The 23452-nt window shown below is 46.5% G+C and overlaps 1 protein-coding gene across 3 annotated transcripts in view; it reads left to right on the plus strand.

Annotated features, from left to right (window-relative positions):
- Positions 1–209: 209 nt before the first annotated feature.
- The window catches only part of CACNG2 (calcium voltage-gated channel auxiliary subunit gamma 2), a 65453-nt gene continuing 42210 nt past the window's right edge, over positions 210–23452 (plus strand). The window contains exons 1-2 of one of the 3 annotated variants that reach the window (XM_005302428.5): positions 241–984; positions 1497–1642. In XM_005302428.5, the coding sequence (XP_005302485.1) occupies positions 1501–1642 (142 nt within the window). In that variant the 5' untranslated portion in view covers positions 241–984; positions 1497–1500. Of the gene's footprint in view, positions 1643–23452 lie in introns of all 3 variants that reach the window. The other 2 variants (XM_005302426.4, XM_042843594.2) reach the window with 2 other exon arrangements.

A 23452-nucleotide genomic window follows, 5' to 3' on the forward strand; every position in this document is an offset into this window, starting at 1 on the left:
AAATGAGAGGAGAGAGGGGGGAAACCCCACTATGTAACTTGTAGCCAGCCCGAGAATAATGGAGATCAAGTGCTTTTTAATATATATATATTTATTTATTTTTAAATTACCCTTCCACGTTACATTTCCCCCGTCTCCCGGGAAGAGAAACGGCTGATTGAAGTTTTGTGCTGGTCTAATTGTGATGTGAGGGTTGTATTTGGAGCTCTGGGCACGTATAGCTGGAATGCGAAGGAGGCTGGGCTGAGAGCGAGCGAGCGAGATCCAGCTACGCCTTTCTCTCAGCTCCTGAAGCCTAGGGGAGTTATCGTTTCAGGGTTTGGAAGAAGAGGGGTAAAAACAGGAAAGGACAAGTGGGAAGGCTAATCAACCCCCTCCCCAGCCCTCCCTGCTCCTCCGAGCAGAGCAGGGTCACTCGCATTTGTAGACGCTGGGGGAAAGAGGATATAGGAAGACGAAGCGCTTGCCCCCCAGTTTCCCGTCAGCATCCCGGGCAAGAGGCACAGGAGCTGTTCTTCAGCACCGCGGAGAAATCGGTGCAGGGGAGCTGTCCAGATCAGCACCACCACGTTAATGCAGTAGGTGGGAAAGGAACTAACAAGGGAAGAGAGACAGAGGCAGCAAATCCTGCAGCAAGGCACCGGTTCCCTTCTTTTCAGAAGCTTTGCCAAGAGGAGGAGGGAAATCCGTCTCGAGTCTCTGGGAGAAACCCCCCCTCCCTTGCCCACTTTACCAACAACAACAACTGCTACTGCTGCTGTGGGGAAAGCCATGGAAGGCAAGACCTCAGCACCTGTGCCGCTGAAATCAAGGGCTCACAGTATACTGGGAAGTCTGGTTTGGTGGTAGGAAAAAAGAAAGGACGAAAAGGAAGGAAGAATTTGAACCCCCCCAAAAAGCCAACCCCCCAAATCCCAGGAAGATCACCGAGAAGAAAAAGGATTTTCATGGCGCAGGCTGCAGAGCTAAGCAAGACGCCTGAAGGTTGCATCTCTGCTCTTACAATCTCTAACTGTCTAGGTCCAGAGAATGAGAGATTGTGCTGAGGATGCCGCTGCTCCCCTGTTCACTGTGGAAGCCATCTCCAAATTAGCCATTACATATGGAAACTGGAGACCAGAATTTTAGAAAAAGGGATTAAGGCATCTCATTTTGGGGGGGGTTCTCGCTTTAGTCTTTTTTGTTCTTTTCTTTTGCTTTTCTTTTTCTTTCTTTTTTATATTACAACCGGAACGTTTCTGATTTAAAAGGCAAGCCTCTTCCCGTGTGGTCTTTATAATTTACACTGTTTTCCGTGGGCTTTCTTACCTCCCTTTTTGATATCTCTCTCTCTATATATATACCCATTATATTAGTAGTGGAATTATTATTTTATTAACACATACACCCCAAGAATCAGAAGGCGGTTGGGTATTTGTATAATGAAGAATTATGGGGCTCTTTGACAGAGGTGTTCAGATGCTTTTAACCACCGTTGGTGCTTTCGCTGCCTTCAGCCTGATGACCATAGCTGTGGGGACCGACTACTGGCTTTACTCCAGAGGGGTTTGCAAGACTAAAAGTGTCAGTGAGAACGAAACCAGCAAAAAGAACGAGGAAGTCATGACCCATTCTGGATTATGGAGAACCTGCTGCCTGGAAGGTATTTGATTCCGGATCTCCTCACCCCTCCCCAAATAAATCTCTCCACATTCCACCATTTTCTCACTTCCACCATGGAACAAGGGTGGTTGGGTTAGTTGCTGAGGAAAGAAAAGGCAATAAGAGGGGTAAAATATGCTTTCTAATATGTTCCTTTATCCTTTCCTTTTTCCCCCTTCCAAAAAAACCCCTCCTAATTGGAGTAATCTATGCATTGTGTAAACATCCAGAGACCCCGTTAAAAGCAATTGTGTGATCCGCCTCTTTCCGGATCATTATTGCCTGGGAAAGCAAGCGAAATGCTACATAACTGGTGCACGGTTGGCTATAATAACAGAGTAAAATAATTGCTCTCCTTTGCAAATTGCTTTGATGATCATAAGTCTGGAAACTGAGAAAAACGGCAAAACACTTCATATGTAAATATCAAGTTCCCTTTATGGGGGGGAACACACCTAACCCCCAATCTTGTTCTGTCTAAGCAGCCTTATTTGGAAAATCCGAATGATTCCAGTCAGCTCAAGCAGAGTTCAAGAGCATTTCGTAATGTCTCTGAGCAACCACACGCTGCTGGGGTGGGTTTTGTTTTTGCGGGTTCCCCCACCCCTTCTGAGTGTTTGTTCTCTTTAAAGGGTTACTGCAAAGTCTAAAAATAAATAAGTCTTTGAACAGAAAACCAGCGTAGGTATAATGTGGTGAAACTGAGCAGCAACTCAGCTCCCACCTACAGTGACATGTCTGATGGCCACTGGAGAACCAGCGATGCAGCCAGCCACTGGACTCAGACGTTGGGGGGAGAGGGGGCCGGCAATTTGCTTTTAAATCTGTGTTGTTTAGTATTGCTATTGCTGTATGTGTGCATGGGGTGGGGGGGAGGGTGGTCTTCAAATCACGTCCTGGAAGGAGAGGGCACGGATGCAAATGTCTGGTTTATGGAGACACACACACACACAGCATTTCCGCGGATCGTAAAATCGGTGTTCAAGACGAGACTCTAAGCAGGAGGGTCGATTGGGGGTGGGGTGGGGACATTCACAGATAATGTGCATGTATGTCCATGTCTCCATGGGTCCACCTTAACCGAATTAGCCTTGATCGCTCTGATGAGGAGGAACGGGAAGTGGATACCGCAGAATTGGTTTTCTAAAACCAGCCCTGGAGGTTTGGGGGTGGGGTGGAGGCGGGGAGGGAATAAACTGTGTTCTGTCCTAACGTCTCTCACCAAAGCAGGCTGTTTGGAAATGGTTGTGGTCCGGGAAGAAGCGCGAATTGTCCCCCCACCCCACCCCCTCCTCCCCAGTTCTTGGTGCAAACGGTTGAGTGATGGCTGAACATGTTTTGAATAGCTAAGTGACTTCATTGAGCGATGGTCTGTTTGACGCATACTGCATTTGGTGCCCTTTCTCTATCCAAACCGCTGCCTTTTTCACATATTCTGCAGAGGAGCTCTCCGCTGAATACTCGATGCTAGCTCCAAGCCAGAAAATCAATATCAGTAAATTAAGCGGGGAGGTTTTAAACACACACCTTCCACACACAAAAACCAAACCCACCACCCCAGCATGAAGAGCCTCTCAGGCAGCTTTCAGCCGACTCGGGGAACGAGACAGCGACTTCATTAAACATTGATAAGAGCCCTTCATGGGAAAAGCAAAGCAAAGCGAAATGAGTAGGGGAGCTTTGGGGGCAAACAGCCTCTCGGTGAGCTGTGTCCCTAGGCTTGGAGACCTAGCGGGGAGATGCAGGCGAGAGATAAGAGGGGGGAAAGGACATTAATGTAGGGAATATTGTGCATTCCGATTGTGTGTCTACCCACAGGCACGTAGCTATGGCTACAATGGGGCGGGGGGGGGAGAGGTTGCATTCCTTCTCCCCCACATTGGACCGGCCCCTAAAGGCACAGGGACGGACATGGCCTCAGCTGGGACCACCCCTAGATTCCAAGCGCTGGAATATTTACATTAAAAGGTCAGAATTGCCCCCCTCTAGGGTGACCAGAGCTGCGGCTATTAGGGGCTTTGTCTTGTATAGGCAACTACCCCCCCCCCCCACCCGGAAAAGCGTCCCGATTTTTCACACTTGCTATCCGGTCCCCCTCCCCCAAGGAGCCATCAGCCCCTTGCACTCCCTTGCTAACGCGCTCCGGGGCTCTCTCCCTCGCTCCGGGAATGAGCTCCAAGGGTTGGGAATAGCAGCCCTGAGATGCAGACAGACAGCTGACTTGCCCCTGCAGGACCCTCTCCCCCTCAGCCTGCGCTGGAAGGGCTCAGCGGCCCCCCCGCAATACCCAGCTCCCCCCTCCCACCCCCCTTTGTTTAATTGCTCTGCCGCCAAGCCGTGTGAACCTTCCGCGGGAGACGAGGCTTCCCATCCCACTACGGGGGAATGCGGAGGCAAGAGGGAGGAGGGTGGAGGGCACAGCTACTGCTCTGCTGCTAATTAACTAGCCCAGCTGCTAAAATCGGCCTCTCCCGAGCGGCAAGGCCAGGTAGAGTTTGCACTAAAACTTTGACGGTGGGCTGGTGAAGGAGTTTTCGCGTGGCAGCACAGCTTACTGGCCAAGGGTGTGTGCAAGGGGGGGATTTTAGGGCATTAACACTAAGCGGGATTGGCCTTTGTTGCTGGGACAAGTCAGCATTGCCTCATGCTTCCCTGGCACGGGCCTTCCCAGCAGGGATTTCTGTGGGGTTGGATTTCTTTTCATTCCCCTTCCCTAGCTGACCATATTTCAAATCTCTTTGTCAAGCTGCTGTCTAATGGTTGCAAATGAAAAGCAACTTTGTGTTTGCATCTCATCTCTCTGGGGTTTTTATTAGTGCGTTTGGCTTCCCTCCCTCCCCCCAGTCCTTTCTGGAGAGAGAATCAGAAACACTTATCTCAGGCACCCTATTTGAAAGCTGGCTGCTTGGGGGCCAGGACCTGTTCCTCCCTTCCCCACAGAGTTCACCAGTGGCCTGGCACCTGGAAGGACAGAAAGCTGAGATCTCACCTGGGGGCTCGGCTAGATGACCCCCTTGCAGTCCCTTCTAACCTCATGATTCTGTGAAGTGCACAATGAGTGGAAATGGCAAAGAGGGCCCTCCACCTGAAATCCCCCACGTCTGCAGGGTGGCGATAGGTTGGAGTTTTTCCATCAACTTCAGTGGGCTTTGGGTCAGGCCTGTGAGGTGAGGAGGGGCCATTAGTGTGTGAGAAGCTATACTGTTGGAAAAGAACTGAGGAAGTAGTCAATGTTTGTTCTTGGCCTATTGGTAGGAAGACACTGTCCAGGCCACTAGCATGGGGGGTTGCCTTGGTCCTCCAAGGACTCAGTGAAATCTGGGCTGGTGTTGGAGAGTGGTGGATGAGTCATGTAGTAATCATTTGAAATTGGGTTTTTCTTTTAGAAATAGTTTTGTAATTATTTACCTTTATATAGGCCAGGTGTTGCTGGGCACCCTGATAGATGCCTCTATTCAGGGTTCCTTCTGCTTCACCAATCAGTCTCAGTTATCACCTAGAGCTCTCTCCTTCCCTGGCCCCATCTATCTCTCAGGTACTTATCTGGCCCCAGTTACCATCCTGTCAGCCTCCATGTTTATTCTGCTTTTGGCTCTCTCCACCCATTCTGTTCCCTGCGGTGATCCACCTCCTCAGTCCCCCTCCTGCAGTAAGAGGGAAATTTAGTATCTCAGCCAAGATTTCCAAAAGTGATTAGTTATATGGGGGAAGGGGGAGCATGTTTTTCAGGGGCACTTTCTGAAAATCAGGTCCCTTTAAGGTGCCTCAAGTTAGGCACCAATACATTCAAGCACTCAAAGTCACTAGTCCCTTTTGGAAATCTGGGCCCCCCCGTTCCTTCTTTGTGAGGGTTCCACTTCTTTCAGACGGTAGCTTGGCTCCCCACAGTGGACTTCCAACCTTATACTGGAGGACCTTCTGTGCTGAAGTGAATAAGGATTCCAGTCTCAATGCTCTTTCATGGCAGAGGGTCCTTTTCCCTCTTCCTCCAGCCCACCAATGAGCTCCAGTCCTACACTAGGGTAAGAGGAGAAATGTAGTCTCTGCTCATGTTAAGTACCAAACTAGCGATGTTTTCTGATCTGCCTCCAGGTACCTCTCTCTCATCGAGCTGCACTGTCTAAGCAATTTCTCATGTCACTCAAGAATCTTTCTGCCGTTTTTCTTAAAAGGGCAGAGACTGGCTCTTTTAATATAAAAAACGGCACTCTTTTTTAATTGCTCACCCACCCACCAAACAGCTCAGATCTGTAAACTCACTGCACCCATGGATCTGCTACTCTACGCCTTTTCTGCCTTTAAGAAAGTTGCTGATCCTCCAAACCATTTCCCTCTTTGCATGGAACCTTTTGTATATTTATTATTATGAATGATACTTCTGGTCTAACTGTAGATTTCCATTACTAGGGACTAAGTTGAATCTCCTCTTATAGAATCTTAAAAACTGAAAGACAGTCGTTTATTGGGGCCTTATGAAGGTTAACAGTATGTTAAGAACTATTAGGAAAGAGCTAGAAAATAAGACAGAAATATCACAATGCCACTGTATAAATCCAGACTGTACCCACACCTTGAATACTGTGTGCAGGTCTGGTCACCCCATCTCAAAAAGGATATAGTGGAACTGGAAAAGGTTCAGATAAGGGCTGTGGAATGGCTTCCATATCAGGAGAGACTTAAAAAAATTAGGGTTGTTCAGCTTAGAAAAGAGAGAACTGGGGGATATGATAGAGGCCTACAAAGTCCTGAATGATGTGGAAAAAGTGAATTGAGAAGTGTTATTTACCCTTTCACACAATACAAAAAACAGAGGTCACCTGATGAAATTAAGAGGTAGCAGGTTTAATACAAACCAGAGGAAGTACTTTTTCACACAACGCACAACTCACCTGTAGAACTCATCACCTTGGGATGTTGTGATAGCTAAAAGTATAACTGGATTCACAAAAGAACAAGATAAATACATGGAAAATAGGTTTATCAATGGCCATTCGCCAAGATGGTCAACAATGTAATCCCATGCTCGGACTGACCCTAAGCCTCTGATTATCAGAAGCCAGAAGTGGAAGATGGATGGATCATAATTGCCCTGTTCTGTGCAGTCCCCCTGAAGCTCTAGTACAGATACTGGGTAAGATGGACCCTGGTCTGACCCAGTCTGACAGCTCTTATGTTCTTAAATAGAAATGAACTGTATTTTGTATTTCTGTATTGTTATTGGCTCTGTCATGTCATTATTATTAGAAAAGGGACAGCTCTAAGAGGCTTTTTATACTGGAGAGGAGGGAGAAAATAGTCCAGTGAGAGAAGGCATGAGTGATGTGCGCAGGGTTAGACATCCCTGTAGATCTCACTGGTGTGAAGACAAGTAATTGAATGGATGTTGGTGCAGAAAATAATTCCTGCCTAGAGACCCTTCCTGAGGAAAATTAATGAGCTGAGCTGTTTCTCTTTCCAGCTTGTTATATCTGAACAGTGCATAGGAGTTTAGTGCAATTTCAGCGTTCGTGAAAAGGAAGGGTTGACAGCAAAATAAAGCAGGGTGCAGGCAGACATTGGGTAAGCTTTCTCCACACAGTTCTGGCAACATACCTCATCCTTGACCTGCATAGACCCCCTGTTGTTTCAGTCTCGCAGCTTTGTCATTGTACCTTGATCATGATCGGCCCCTCAATCTCCTGTTCTGGTCCTGGTCCCAGTACCGCCCCCCACAGCTCTGCCAATGCACTTCAGTTCAGCCCTGCAGAACTGCCTGTTACTCTAGACCTTGGCTCACACAGCTTTGCCAGTACCCCCCCAGTCCTGACTAGTAGTACCCCTGGCTGTTCTACTCCTGGACCTCCTCTGAGCACATGTTGTAAGCAGCAACAAATTAACTCAGGGTCCTTGTACCTTCAAGGTCCAGGATCACAGGAGGCCTAGATGCAGTGCTTAGCCTGAATCAGAGCAACAGGCGATGGCCCAGCGCATAGCTGATTGCTGCTGGCTTTCCACCTGCTAAGGGGAGGGAGGGTCTGGTCTGGCTGGCTGCTTCTTCATCGTGAAAAAGATCAAGGACTCAAAAGTGAGGGAAAGCTCACATTTCATTAGTGTGAGGGACAGCAGATAGGAAGTTTGCCTAGGTAGCCCTAAAGCTTTGGTGGTTTCGGTCCTCCTCTAGGCTTAATTCATAGCTGTCTGTAAATCATGGCAAGTTGTGCAGAGCTTTTATGATGTGGGTGAATATCCAACAGGCTGAGACCAGCAAACTCATTTCATTTGTGAGCTATGACAGGTTTAGTGCACATCTACAATGGTGAACGGCTGGGAACTGACTTCTAAATAGCTCTAAAAGAGCAAATATGAATCCTCCTACAGAGAGAGAGGGAGCAATGAGTTAATATTGTCCTGAAATGCACTAGGAATTGCCTTGTTGAAGGGAGTGGGTGGGAAATGTAGTGGGAGGGACACAAAGATGTAGTATGGCAGCAGTAACGCATAAAGAAATTACATGGGGGATACGATAAATGTTCTCTTTTCCAGGGAGACAGAGAGCTATTTCTGTTTGATGTTTCCATTTTAACCCATGCATTTCTCCGTGCACCCCTTTACCCATTCCAGTTTGGTATAGTCTAATCCAGAGTTTTTTAGTGGGGAGTGGGGACAGTAGGCAGGGGTGTTGGTGAGGTTTTACATCAGCACCATCCTATTCTAAAACAGAACCCAAAAGCAATGGTAAGCCTGGGAGCAGGGAACCCTTCAGAATCTCCGATCACTGCCCCTGTTTTAAGAACAGATTCCCAACTGAACATGCCCTTTTCATCCCTGGGGGAAGCCATCACTCCTCCATTCTGTGCCATTTCTGCCCTCCAGATTGCGCTACGGTAGTTGACAGGAACTGTGCTCCCGCACATCACACATGAGGTCCTGCCCATTCCAAAGGGGTCACAGAAGAAAGTGTGTTTCGCTAGAGAATTCAGCTCCTGCCCACCCCTTTCCTTCCCCCAAACATTCAGCGATTTAGGGTGTGTCAGGGGGATCATAGAACTGACATTACAGAAAATTCACCTCAAAGTTAGGGGGGTTTTCCTTGCGTATGTGACCTTACCTCTACATCTCTGTTCCCAGCTTTTTCCTCTCTCTCCATCTTTGATTCATTCTAGCCATCCCCATTTTATTTTGTTCTCGTTTCTCTCCATTGTTTTCCCTTTTTATTTTCTTTTTCATCTTCATCTCCCTTCTGTTCTTTCTTTCAAAAGCAGCTGTCCTTTCCCTTCGTTGCTTCTCTCATCTTCACTCCCGGTTCTCTGTTGTCCATCCCCCTTGCCCCCTCTCTTGTTACATGATCTTGTCCTCTTGCTTTCCTTGCTCTGTTCTTCATCCCCTTTGCTCCTGCATTTTCCTCTTTCTGTCCTCTCTCCTCTCCTCTATTCCATTATCCCCCATCTCTGGCTCTTCTCTATCTCTCCTCACTGAAGGATCCCAACCCTTTTGAAATCTGTTCCTCCTTTTCCACTTCTGAATTGTCCCAGCTCCCCCCAGCTTTATAAACTGTCTCTTTTTTCCCTCTCCCCTCCCTCTTCCTTTCACCCTCATCAGCTCTTGCTATCCTCCCTTCCTCCACTAAGGAATTTGACAGCTGTTGCTGTTGTGAAGGGGAAGCCAGAGTCCACACTTTCCTGCCCTCCTTCCCCCATTGCCTCCTCTTCTTCCCTCAGGGGGAATGCTGCCACCACTGGGGCTGTCTGAGACATGAGTCCCCCCTCTGATAGTTGCCTGCAGTTGAGCCAGTTCCTCCACTTTGCTGCCTCCAGCCCTTTGTGACTGGAGGCCTCATTGGCAGCTCGGCAGAGGATCGGGCTCAGCTGCAGGCAGCCCGCCAGTGGGCCAGAAGGAGCTCACGGCAGCCTTCCGACATGAGTTAGTCCAGGGTCCTACCAAAAAATAAAGGGTGCTGTGGCCACAGCCCTGGGCAACTGTTGTGCTGTGACTAATCTGTGACTGTCAGGGAGAAGTGCCATGGCAAACATTCATTCCCGGCAATCTGTTTATATTGGGGAGGTTTTCTTTGCAAGAAAGGAAATGAAAGCTGAGATTAGCACTGACATTTAAAGGATTTGGGGGCAGGGGCATAGGGTGACCAGATGTCCTGATTTTATAGGGACAGTCCCGATATTTGGGACTTTTTCTTATATAGGCTCCTTTTACCCCCCATCCAAGTCCCGATTTTTCACATTTACTGTCTGGTTACCCTACAGAGGCAATGCCTGCAGGCTGCTGCTTGAGCCCCAAATGAATAGCTAAATGAAAGGACAACGTGATGACAAATGAAATTCAGTGAGGATAAATGCAAAGTAATGCACATTTTGGGGGGAAAGAAACAGGACCACTCATACACCTTTACAGTGTTCTAAATTAACAGCATCAGCTCAGGAAAGGGACTGGGTAATCATGGTAGATAGCTCAGTGAAAACCTCTGCTCAGTGCGCAGTTGCAGTCAAAAAAAGCAAACAAGATGTTAAGATGCATAAAGTACAGGATGGAGAATAATATGGAAATGATAATGCTTTTATATAAATCAATGGGGCGGCCTTCTCTGGAATACTGTGCAGTGCTGGTCACCTCATCTCACTAAGGTTATTGCAGAACTAGACGGGATTTAGAGAAGGATGACAAATATTATTAGGGGCATGAAAAAAACTCCCATATGAAGAGAGTTTGAAAAGATTGGGATTGTTCACCTTAGAAAGGAGATGGATGAGAGGGGATATGATTAAAGTACATGAAATAATGATTTGTCTAGATAAGATAGGTCGGGAGCGTCTGTTCTCCCTGTTGTGACACAACGAGGGACCATGCAATGAAATTGAAAGGTAGCAAAATGAAAACAGATAACAGGAAATACTTTTTCACTCAGTGTGTAATTAGACTGTGGAACTCACTGCCACAGGAAGTTGTTGAAGAACTTGTAAGATTCAATGAGTGAATGGACATTAATGCGGATAACGGGAATATCCAGAGTTGTCATAATTAATTATGATAACCATTTTCCACGGGGTCTAAAACCTCTTGCTTCAAGTCTTAAGCCAATCTCTCACTGTTGGAAACTAGAATGAGGTCTTTATGAGGAGAGATTATGCCACATTTTCTTGCCGTGGTGTTCTTACACCTTCCTCTGAAGCATTGGTGCTGCTCGCTGTCAGAGACAGGATACTAGACTAGGTGGGCCACAGGTCTATTTCAGTCTGGAAATTCCTATGTTTCTAAATGCTAGCCCTGCTCAATTGCACCCATAGGCTTTGAAGTAGCCTGTGTTTCTGCTACTGTCAATGATTGCCCTAATTTCACAAACTGATAGTGAGACTAGGTCATTTTTATCATATTTCCCTGGGTAGGATCCAGGGATCGAGGGCAATTGAGAGTATATGGAATTAAGGCGAGTCTTTTCCTTTGTACCCTATTGAATAAAATGAGTAGTCAGCAACGAAGATGCTAGATATGTGCAAAGAATTATTCCTATCAGACTCCTGGCTGCAAGAGAAAGCAGTAGGCTTTGGGCCTCTTTGATGCCATCATGACTGAACTAGAAATGAGGTTGTCTCCTTTCTCTTGCCTCAGTGAGAATGATTACTGAACTGGCATTCGATGCCGTACAACGCCATACTGTTTTCATACCCAACAGCAAAGGGCCTGATTCTCCTCTCACTTACCCTGAAGTAACTCTGGAGTAACTCCACTGAACTTACTGGAGCTGTATTGCTTTTTACACCAGATGCAAGTGGCAGGAGAATCAGGCTCATACAATGCAGTACTTGTGTTTAGTGAGTGAAACGGGGATCTCCGCCACTGTCTTTCTGTGCCCTTCCCTTTCCAGCACACCTTAGGGACCCAGAGCTAAATTCGATGCGGGTGTAAGTGGCTGCAACACCAGTAAAGTCAATGGAGTTGCACAGCCCCTTATACCAGCAGTGAATTGGACTCCCACTACCACTTTCTGGGAGCTACTTCTATTTTTATGCCCATCACCCTGTCTAGAGAATTCAGAAGGAGACTAGAACAAACTGGCTTCTCTCAGGCGCAGATTCCTTCACTAGATCAGCAGCTTGATTTTGAGAATATGCAAAATGGCAGATGGGACAGTCTGGCTTTGAGTGTCTGACCACGAACGCTCCACCATTCTGTCTGTCTCCTTCCTTCCTTTGGAGCCTTCTGTGTTTCATTCTCCTTTCTTCACTGCCATCCCTCCCCATCTCCTGTTACACTCTTTCTCTTAAGAGCACAGTCTCCTCTCATTTTCCACCCCGTGCGCACAGAGCCCTCACACGGCACGTGTTTTCACAACAGCGCCCGGCTTAGGAGAGGCAGGAATCAGAATCAGTAGAATATGCTGACTGAAGTTCATACCCCAGCCCCCCACCAAATCTGTAAGCAAATACCCCTCAGAAGCATTATGGGCTTTATCCTAAACCTCACAACCCTGGGGCCGTATACTGATACCTGCCAGCTTTTCAAAACACAAAATGAGGATGATCTGTGGACTGCGGTATCCAAAAGGGGTCAGATTTGGGCCCACAGTGTCACCTCTTTTCCTGTCCAAAGCTAGGGATTTGTTTATTTTTGCTAGAAGCAGCCAAACCACCAATAAATCAAAGATTCAAAATGTTGTATAAAGCAAACACTCTGTCAAATAAAAAAATAACACTAGCTGGCTACCTCCCCTGGATGGTTTTTTCCTTTCATTTTTCTCTTCCCATTCCTCACTTTCTCTTCTCCATACCCATGTGCCTTTTTTCAGTGTCTGTGTTTCCTTCCTACCAATTTGTCTCCACATTTTCATTCTTCCTAAACTTGCTCTTTCTCAGAGACCCTTTCTCTTTCTAAGGCCTTGTTTGCGCTTGTAGCAGTTTAGCTGCACTGGGATTGATCACAGTTTAACTGTGAATGTAGACAAGGACACACCCTGGGCAGCACCAGTTCAGCTAAACCAGGGGTAAACCACAGCTTGCTGACCCCGGGGCAGCTAAATCAATTGCTGAGACCCAGCCGTTGAAACGGGCTATTTCCGACTGAAGACAGTGCCTAAGACTTGTTCTTTTCTGAATCAACTTTTCTCTACTCCCACCACCACAACCACCAATCCACAACTAATTTAAATTTAACTGTTTGTTCTCTCTGTCCCACTCTCTCCCCCACATCTCTGATACATACCCTCCCACACACACACACACAACTTTGGTCCTCTTGACCCAACATTTCTAACCCTTTGGTCCTTTTAGGGTGGGGGTCAGAGCTAGGTCCTGTTCACCCTCCAAATGCAGCTGATTAGAATGAGTGGGTGACAGCGTGTATTTGGGGGGGGAGTCCTCTTCCAAAATGCAAATGAGTTGACTGCCCTGCTATTAAGGTGGAGGGCTTGGGGGCTGAGGATTGCCCTCATTTCTTAGTGCACACGCCCCCTAAGAACTGCACCCAGCATGGGTGGGTTCTAAGAAGTCAGTCAGAAATAATTACCGCTGCTTCATTTAGATCCCGAGCATTACCTTTTCCCTTAGTCCAAGGAGAAACTGTTTGGGCATTAGTACCGTCATGGCTTTTTGAAGGTCAATAGCAGAGGGAGGGTGGGAGACATTTTTTCTCCATGCTTATTTCTGAGCGGGAGAGTGAATGAACTGTGATAAATGTTCAGCCGGGTTCTGTACATCGCCAGAGCTGCGTGGGAAGGTGGCAGGGAAAAGAGAGGCAGTCGTCTTCTACGGGCAGCTGGCTCTGTCCCTTAAGGTGTCACCAACACCAGCACAAAGACAGGTGTTGGAATGGGGATGCTGGAGGTCAGGGGATCTCGGCAAAAAGAATGTATAAATAATGGTCCCCCTGGGCAAAGAGAGAGAGAAAAGGGGGAAAGAAGAAGGGGCGGCAGAACTGGAAGAAGCTAGGGACAGGAGGAGTGGTTTAGAGAGAGGATATATTGTAATGGGAAGTGGCTAAAACAGCCTGGCAGTGCCTCATTAGATGACTGCCCCCTTAAAAGGCAGATGCAATGGTGGGACTGGAAGGTTCCCTTGCCTTTGGGAAGTGACTTTGACTCTCAGAAGAAACAGCTAAGTCGGGGGTGTGAGGCAAGGATTGTAGCTGAGGCTCAGCCCACAGGGATGTGGAGAGGAAGCAGCTGAGTGAGGGAAAGACACCCCCCCCCCCCCAAAAAAAAAAAAAGTTCTGGAAACACAGCCTGAGAAAGGGGGAAATTCAGGAGAGACCAAGGGGCTCTGGCCACAGGACCATCCCAGTCATGTCCCCTCCTGTCTTTGATGCACCCCAGCCTATTCCAGCCAGCTGCAGAAGACCCTAGTGCTTCTGAGGAAACAGCACAGCTTGGCACAGAAGTACCTGTCCAGTGGCCCTCCTGTATCTGCACAATTAGCCCAAGGGAGCCAGGCATAGGGCACTTGCGAGGTTGGCCCCAAACTGTCAGAGATGGAGAGATGTACCTCTTCCCGCAACAACCTACTAGAGCCGGCCACTTGCATGTCTGCCAGACACGACAGGGTTTAACAGCATCCCAGTCCCCCAATTCCCCCCCCCCTTGCTCTGCCAGTGTCTTCCGGAGAGGGAAGCATTTATCCCTTTAAATGAAGAGGAATTTCACAGGCCAGATCAGTGAGAGTTCAGAGTAAAGACTGTGATTAAACTGAGGGAAGGCAAAGACAGCGAGGGTGTGTGTCTGGGAGATCAAGGGCTCAGGATCATGTAATAGATCCGGGTGGGATTTGAAGATTAGAGAAGCTGAAAGAAGGGCCATTTGTTCTATCTACCAGGGGTATTGCTATGGCCTCCATTTCTGTAGTATCTGACCACCTCACAGTTCTTAATGGATTTCTCCTCACAACAGCCCTGTGAGGTAGGGCAATGCTATTAGCCCCATTTTACAGATGGAGAACTGAGGCACAGGGAGACTGAATGACATGTCCAAGGTCACCCAGGAAGTCGGTGGTGGAGCAGGGACTTAAACTCAGGGCTTCTAAGTCATAGCCTCATGCCCTGACCGTTGCACCCTCCCCGTTCTACTGTATGAACTGCCACTTTGTTCCTGTAGCAACAGGAATATGTGATTGTGGAAGGACAGACATGGTTTTCCAGGAGTTAATCTCAGGAGCTGGAGTGAGATCACAGGACAGGTGTGTTTCTTTGTGCAGCGTGATTATAAGTAGGTGCACATGACAAGGACAACAAGGGGAGAATGTTACGAGAGAACCAAAACTTCCAAGAACACTGTGTGTATGGAGAAGCAAGCCCAGACATGGAGAGAGTTTCCCCCAACTCCCCACCCACTGAGTAGATCAGACTTTTCTAGAGCTGGATTGGCTGAAACAGCAGGGGGAAACCTTGGCAGAGTGATGGTCCCTTTAGGAGGCAGGTGGCATAATGGGACAGGAAGACACCATGATCAGAGAGAAACAATGGGAAGGAGGCTGTGCCCCAGGTCCAGTTCACTGTGGGGGAGAGGAGAGGCACTTCATTTAGACACATAAAACATGCCCAAGGCAGCAGGATCTATCCTCTTACTGGAGTCTGCCATGGGCAAGGAGATTTTGGAGATTGTGCTCTAATGGGTGGGGCTGTCATTGCCCCTAGGTGCCTGTTACAAGAACAGGAAAGACCAGAGAGTGGCAGGGAGGAAAAGTAAATCACAGGAGTTGAAGTTAAAATATTTAGGTCCTACCTTTTTCCTAGAGGACATTTACCAGACACATCCCCAGCCTCAGAACCTGGAGTATAAAGCGGCAAACTCTTTATTTCTCATCCCTTCCCTTTTGTAAAGGAGAAATAGTCCAAGTGGGGAGGGAGAGTGTGAAGGGAGAGGAAAGAGAGGAGATCGGAGTGGAGCAGACAGGGAAATGGGGGACAGGGACATTTGCAGGATCCATAGATTCCAAGGCCAGAAGGGACCCCTTAGATCATTTAGTCTGACTTCCTGTATAACGCAGGCCATAGAACTGCCCCCAAATCATTCCTTTTGCATACATGTCCATGTAAGCAAACTTCATACAAACATAGCCACCTCTTGCCTGGGCTCTCCCCTGATTCGTTCTGGTGTCATTCTGTATAGTTTTGTGCTGGGAGACTGGGATGTAACTTCAGTGGCAGCTACTTAGGACTTTGATCATGCAGTGTCAATTAAACAGGGGAAGCAAAGCTTGATGTTCCCCTTCATGTGCTGCTCCTTAAGGACCAGAGGGCTCATTATTATGATTATAGTATCATTATTATTGCTACTTTTATCTCTATTGCAGCATGCCCCAAACGCGGTCGGCACACCTTTGTACTAGGTGTTGTACAAACATACAGGGAGACATGGACCCTACCCCAAAGAGGTTACAATCTAAGATGACAAGCACCATACCACAGGTGTCAAAGCAGGATACAACCAACATATGTACAACTCTGATAGACACCATATACATATTTATATACACTGTTGTTTTCTACATCAATAAAAAGAGTATTTCAACAACAACTGACTACCCCTCTTCCTGTGGGGTAGTGGAGAACGAGATGCAGAATCTTTTCCTACCTTAAATCTGAGAAAATAATCATAGGTCACTAGTTACTCTCTGATCCCTTTCCCAAGATTGATTGTGCTTCAAGTTGTTCCCATTTGACAGCTGTTTGGTGCCCTGTGTGAAATGAATTGACAGCTCTCATTTTAGTTCCTAATGGACAGGTCTCTTAGTGAGGAGCCTAAAAGGGAGCTGAGCGCTTTTGAAAATCTGTCCCCACTCCTGAGTGCTGAGCACTTGGAAAATTGGGCCCCATGGGATGTCAATCCACCATCACAACTGGATCTCTCATTTGCCGTCTCAGCAGAGAGAGGCCAAGGACTGAATGAGCCATAGAGCCCAGGCTCCCATATCGCCTCTAGACATTGTCCCTCCGGGTCAGGGCCGAGGGTCATTGGAGAGGCAGCGCTGCAGTGCTGCTGCCCGGGCTGTTGCTGCTGTGGGGATAAATTGAGAACTGCAGTCTCTAGGGCTGTCAATACAGCACGATTGACCTGTGTAAACTCATTCCGTTTATGAAAACTAAACAGTGCAGGAGTTACTGGCAAAGAAATGCTTTTCTGTGAAAAGAAACAAAACTCTGAGCCGGACACAGCCGCCTGTTCAGCTGTTCACGACAGCGGTTATTCTGCGTCTCCTTGCTCATTCTCATTGAGCATGCTGGATCTGCCGTGGCTCTTGATGCCACGGCACTGACATCATTGTTTCTTTGAGGAAAGGGTGGAATTAGACTCATGAGCCAGTTGGCCCCTCTCCAGTGATAAATCCAGGGAAGGGGCTCAAAGAGAGGAAATCCCCAGGGCGAACCCCTCATGGAGATGCCACCACATCATTCCATCAGGGAGGGTGCTGCACTCACCCAGAGAATGGGCCGTGGGTTCCAGCCCGGCCGGCTCTTCCTCTGGACTTGGCGTGAGGAACTGGGCCTCCACTGCAGTAGCTTTTCCCAAGTAATGTACTCATCAGGAATACTAAAAATAGGTGGCAATGGAGTATCAGGTCAGCCATTTGGAAGGAACAGTGAAGGGCACTGCTTGTGTTTTATGAACTGAACTATAAAGTGAGAATGTCTTGGTTGGTAATCATTGGGAGAGTGATAAACACTTGATAGGTTTCAGAGTAGCAGCCGTGTTAGTCTGTATCCGCAAAAAGAACAGGAGTACTTGTGGCACCTTAGAGACTAACCAATTTATTAGAGCATAAGCTTTCGTGGACTACAGCCCACTTCTTCGGATGCATACAGAGTGGAATAAATATTGAGGAGATATATTTATTCCACTCTGTATGCATCCGAAGAAGTGGGCTGTAGTCCACGAAAGCTTATGCTCTAATAAATTGGTTAGTCTCTAAGGTGCCACAAGTACTCCTGTTCTTTTTGCAAACACTTGATAGGTGATCAACAGGGAACTTTGCCTTCAATGTTGTGACTTTTTCTATCTGCCAACACTCCCTGGAGCGACCCTTGATCTTCCACTTGTTAACAGGATGGGATCTCCTGTTCTTTTCAGGACCTAATTTAAGAATATTGTAATATCTCCTTTTCCCAGACTACTGATTTGCGGTGCCTGGGTCACTCATCAACTTTTCATGAGTTACTGGCTGAGGCCACACTAACCTAGGTCTTAAGAACTGGGTTGTGTATATATAGGAGAAGAGGGCGAGATCAAAGAGGAGTTGGTTCAGATATGTGTGGGGGCGTATGAGAATGAGGGAGGGAGTTCAGGTGTGTGGCAGGGAGAGGATAATGGGGAAATTAAGATTAGAGCACATAGGAGCAGGAATGATGGGGGATTAGGATTGGGTTAAAGAAAGCACAAGGGCAGAAAATGGGCATGACCATGGGGATAAAGGGAGGTTTAGGTTATATGTGAGAGGACGGATGAGCAGAGTATTGGGGCATGGAAGGGAAGGTAGCAGAATTTGGGAAGGGAGTGTCAGGAGTGGCTGGAGGAGGAGTAACTAGATCAGGTGTACGGGTTGGAATTGTGGGATTGAGATAGGTTTGTTCACAACAGATCCCGTTAGTTTGCTGAGTCCCTTCACCGTATGGACTCTGGTCTAGCAGAGTTGCACTTGATCTAGGACCGAAAAGGAGGAGCAGAAATGGCTTTAAGCTACCTTTATGTTCCTCTGATCCTGAAGTTGGCTGGGGGGTAACCTAGCTGCCTCTGGGCACCAAGGAACCATTCTGGTGGCCAGGGGATCATTGTTTTTCCCTTTTCCTTGACCATCTCCTCTGCAGTGGGGGGTGGCACAGGGAGCTGCTAGGATGGCTTAAGCCATTTAGGGATTCCCCCATACTGGAGGAATCCTCAGGTTGCAAGTTATTCAAGTTTTATGGCTGCTCTGGGCCACTTGTAATCGTTTAAATAGCTGCAGTAATTCTCCATTGTACCAAGTGGCCCAGAGCAACTGGAGTGAACCAGAAGATTTGGCCCTAAATTTGAGTATCAGCTGGTTTACATTAATATCCGTGGGATTCTAATGGGGGGGTTGCCAAATTGTCTCATGACAATTTTTGAGTGTCTGTCCTATGTTCTGCAGACCATTATAAAGAAGGTCCCTATAACCTCACACTACCCTGTTACAACTGTTGTCTTATCAGACAGCCCTCTTAAAAGTGTCAACTTAAATTATAACTGAAACACCCAACCTGTAGTCAGCCAGTCCAGTTGCTGGATGATAGAACATTTATATCCTGATAAAAAAAAATCAAGGAAACTAGGAAAAAGCTATTTTCTAATAAAACTGCAGCTCACCAAAGAGCAGCCAATCTACCAAGAATGATATGCTCATACACCAGGGTGATGAGTGCAGTGGAAAAATGTAAATGGGTTGACAGAAAATGCTACAATAAAATAGAGATTATTTAATTACACTTTGGTGGATTAGCTGCTCTCTAATTGGCTGAATCACTTAATGGGTGTCTTCCAGAAGCCAATCACAGAGGGACAGTTCAATAAAGCTATAGTGAGCAACACTCTGCTGCGTCATTCAGCATCCTCTGGTGAGAATGATTAACTCTGTATCATAGGCAATAATCGTTGTCACGGGGTCATTCTAATGGGTCACGCTGGGTTATACTGGTAATTTTGCCCTGATTATATCAGGTACTGTTGTGTCATGTCTTGGTTTATGCTGGGTCATTTGGTCATGCTAGGTTATCTAGATGGTCTATTCATATTCCCCTGAGATACTACTTCTTCAGGGTTGAACTGAAAATGTCAGGAATTTTGTTGGACTATCTCAAGGGGATAATGATAATGGTATGTTGTGTAGCATGTCTAGCTCAAACCGGTTGCTGCTTCCTACCCTGGATGCAGTAGCTTTTCAGGGATGTGTGGCCCTATGTCTGTTGCGTACCCTTACAAATGTGCATTTACCTCATTTAATCGTTTAAATAGCTGCAGTAATTCTCCATTGTACATATAGCGAATCCTATCAGTACTCTAAAAATGATAAATGTAGGAAACAGCATGGTCCTAAGCGCATCCGCTGTGTGTGCATTGCACACATGAAGATGATATCCATGTGATAAATTATGTAGCTGTGTGCTGACTGAACAGCAATGTGATAAATGAAGTTATCATGCACCTTTGACTGTTTCATCCGGCCTCTGCCCGCTCACTCACTACATCTCTCATTCGAACACTCTAAATCCCTGGGCAGCATCAAATAGCCACCATTTAAAAAAAAAAACCTTAACCAGCCAAAGAGATATTTTCTCCTTCCTCTTCAAAGAGTAAATTTGTCCCTCCCCCCCCCACCCCCACCCCATAAATTAAATTTGCCCAAGGCCCAGGATGGGTAAAATACAGTCCTGGGCCAGTGACCTTCTTATAACTAAAAAGGGCATGAGTTTAAAGTTCATTACATTGCCATGTGACTCCACAGAGTTAAAAACAGGGGCCGAGAATCTGTCCCCTGATAAGGCTGCTCTACATTGTTAGTTTAACTGGCTACCTGGAGATTGCCGTGGTGTAGAGGAATTCCTGGGTGGCATAGAGGTGCATAACCACACCCACTTGGCTTCCCCTAGTTTAGGAGACATGAGCAAGGGAAGAGTGTTGCCAGAGTGCCATAGTTCTACAATGATCCCTAGCAGCTGCAACAGCTTGTTCGGGCCATAAGTAACCTGGCCCAATTTAGAGCAGCCCTGTGGTTACTCTAAGTGAACTATGGACCAAACCAGCCCCTGCTTTTCCAATGATCAGAAAAACACAGAGGCAGCATAAAGATACCTTTAAACCACCACACCATCAGTGCTGTTCCAAGTACAGCTCAGCCACACCTGACAATTAGGGCCAGGTGAGAGGCTGGAGGTTCCTAGTTTCCTCATAGGACCCAGCACCCACTTAAGATGATGGAATTTAAAATTGTGATATTTATATGTATATGAAAGTGAGGTTACGTCACTTTTAGAGGTATTTATGGCTTCCTCTGAAGCCTGTATGGTTGGATTCAGAGGAACTAAGATACCCAGTTTGGAGGGATACAAAAAGAGTTCCAATAACATTCTTAAAACTCTGATAAAACAGGTTTTTTCCCCCTGCAAAACGCATGAATAGAGAATGACAAAGGGGGGGGGGAGTATAAAGGTTTCACTGGCACCAATTAGGATGATCCCTCTAATACACCTGGTCAGAACAAGGAAAAACAAAGACTGAAATATGATTTTCTGAAATAAATGGCCCATTTGACATCACAAATTTCATTGAAAATGTTTTAGCTAATTATCCCTGTGAATGCTGCAGCTGCCTGCCACTCATGCTCATACAGCCATCTTCTTATATGGCCCTCCTTACCATGGTATCTGCGCACCTCACCATTTTTAGTTATTTACCTCTCTGAGATAGGGAAGTTTTATCAGCCTCGTCTTATAGACGTGTCACAGAGAGACTAAAAGTGACTTACACAGGAAGTCAGTGATAGAACAAGGACTTGAACCCAGGTTGCCCAAGTCTCAAGCTAACACTCTGATCAGTGCACCAGCCTTCCTAACATGCTATGCTGCATTATGTCACCTGGTTCTGCAGTTTATCAATGTATTGCCTGCCTATCAACACGATATATGAGATGTATATAGATAGTCTATAAAGTGCTCCAGGAATGTCACGGATCACAATCATTCGCTTATTAGATCACATTTGGGTTTTACAGTACTTCTCGCAAGGGCCTAGATTGTCTGAACATAGAAGGACTCTGTAGGAACCGCAGCAGATACTGCTGGCCTTCTCTAGGAAACAGCCAGAAAGAAGTTATTCCCTCTGCGATTCAAATCAAACCCACATTTTCTTCAGCAGAGCTATTTTAAGTCATTCATTATCTTTTTGCTCTCCAAAGCAAAGACTGTTTGATACTCAGAGGTTGCTAGAACCAAAGCGGGAAGAGAGGACACTGGGGTATTATTCTTCCTGCAAATTCAGACATATTTGGGGCTAGGAAAAGATTTTATGTCTTGTAATAAAAACACCAAACATTTCACATTAGAAGAAGCCAAAAAGAAAAGAGAGAAAGAGAGAGAGAGAATCCTTCCCCTTGAAGTCTAGGGTAGTGGGGTTTTCTAGCACTAGCAGAGAAGTTAAACCTGCAATTGACGGAATGGGTCAGATCCTCAGCTAGCATAAATGTGTGTTGTGACGTTGCACTCCATATGTTTATGGAAATATGGTTAGAAGTGTAAATATAATGTAACTGGAATATGCTTTATGTAAAAGGTCTCTTGTAAGGTATCATTACAAATCTTATAATCTACTGAGTGTGGTCATCCTATCTTGTATCTAAAACTAGAAATATGAAGTTAACTCAGAGGTCCTATTGTAATTATGCAAAGTGTGGGCCATTAATGGTGGTTTAGAATCTTGATGGCACCCATTGACTAGGACAATTGGCTGTAGATGGTTTATTTACCTGCAAGCCTTCTTGTGGATGTGGGGGCCAATCTGTGGGTAACGAAGAATGAGGTCTTACAGTGACCTGTGACCATATCACCTAAGACTGGAATCTATTTTTAACCTGGTGCTTTTCCATTTAGAAGGAGAAGTGGGAACCCAGAGAGACAAAGGGTTCCCGCCTTGTGCCAAAGCTATAAAAGGGAGTGGAACAGAACAAAGGGGCTGCAGTCATGAGAAATCCCCTAGTTATCACCTGAGCTGGAACAAGAACTGTACCAGGGGAAAGGATTGGGCCCAGACTAGAAAGGAGTCTAGTCTGTGAAAGAAGTGTATTGGACCATCTCTGAGGGTGAGATTTACCTGTATTCAGTTTCTTAAATGTTTTAGGCTTAGACTTGCCTGTTTTGTTTTATTTTGCTTGGTAACTTAATTTGTTCTGTCTGTTATTACTTAAAACCACTTAAATCCTACTTTTTATACTTAATAAAATCACTTTTGCTTATTAATGAACCCAGAGTAAGTAATTAATACCTGGGGGAGAAACAGCTGTGCATCTCTCTCTAGCAGTGTTCTAGAGGGCAGACAATTTATGAGTTTACCCTGTATAAGCTTTATACATAGTAAAACGGATTTATTTGGGGTTTAGGTTCCCAGAAAGACTGACTACTGGGTGCTGGGAAAGTCCCTGTTAACTGAGAAGTCCCTGGGCTAAATGAATCTTAGTTTCTCTGAACTGCGGGGGCATGGCCCAACCTCTTGGTCTGTGCTGGAGCCAACTGGTGTGTCTAGCTCAGCAAGACAGGAGTGGAGGGAAGCCTTTTCTGACAGGAGGGTTTGTTCTCAGTGGTATCCCAGCACATCTAGTGACAGTCTTGAGGGAGTTTCTGTGACCCAACCCATCACAAGTGTAACGCTGGGGACTTTACAGGCGCTACTCCTGTTTACACCAGTTGAGGATCTGATCCAGTAGCTCTCATTTGGCCTTTGTGATGTGAGCAGGATTTGGCTTGCAGGTATTGCCAGGATAAATGGGTGACAGTGCCAGGGTGAATTGGGGGGGTTTGGCTTGACTGGCAACACAAAACTACACCACTCTTCGGTGACTCAGCTTGTCTTTTCTGCAGGGTCTGGTAAGAACAGTTACCAGAGGTGTACCTTTGCATGAAATGTTAGGCCCAATTTTCCACCTCGCTCTTCTCACAGGAGTATTGAACTTCATAAGGAGGCTTCCACATGTGATCTTTTGCTGCACCAGCAAGACACAAAAGGGCATCAAGATTATCCGGCCACAAAGGTCTGGCTGTAGGTGCATTGCACAGCTTAGATGAAGACAGGATTTGGCATCTCCGATCACCGCTCTCTTTCTCCCACACACTGAACCAA

Source organism: Chrysemys picta, chromosome 1, assembly GCF_011386835.1.
Source record: "Chrysemys picta bellii isolate R12L10 chromosome 1, ASM1138683v2, whole genome shotgun sequence".
In the NCBI taxonomy this organism is placed as follows: Eukaryota; Metazoa; Chordata; order Testudines; family Emydidae; genus Chrysemys; species Chrysemys picta.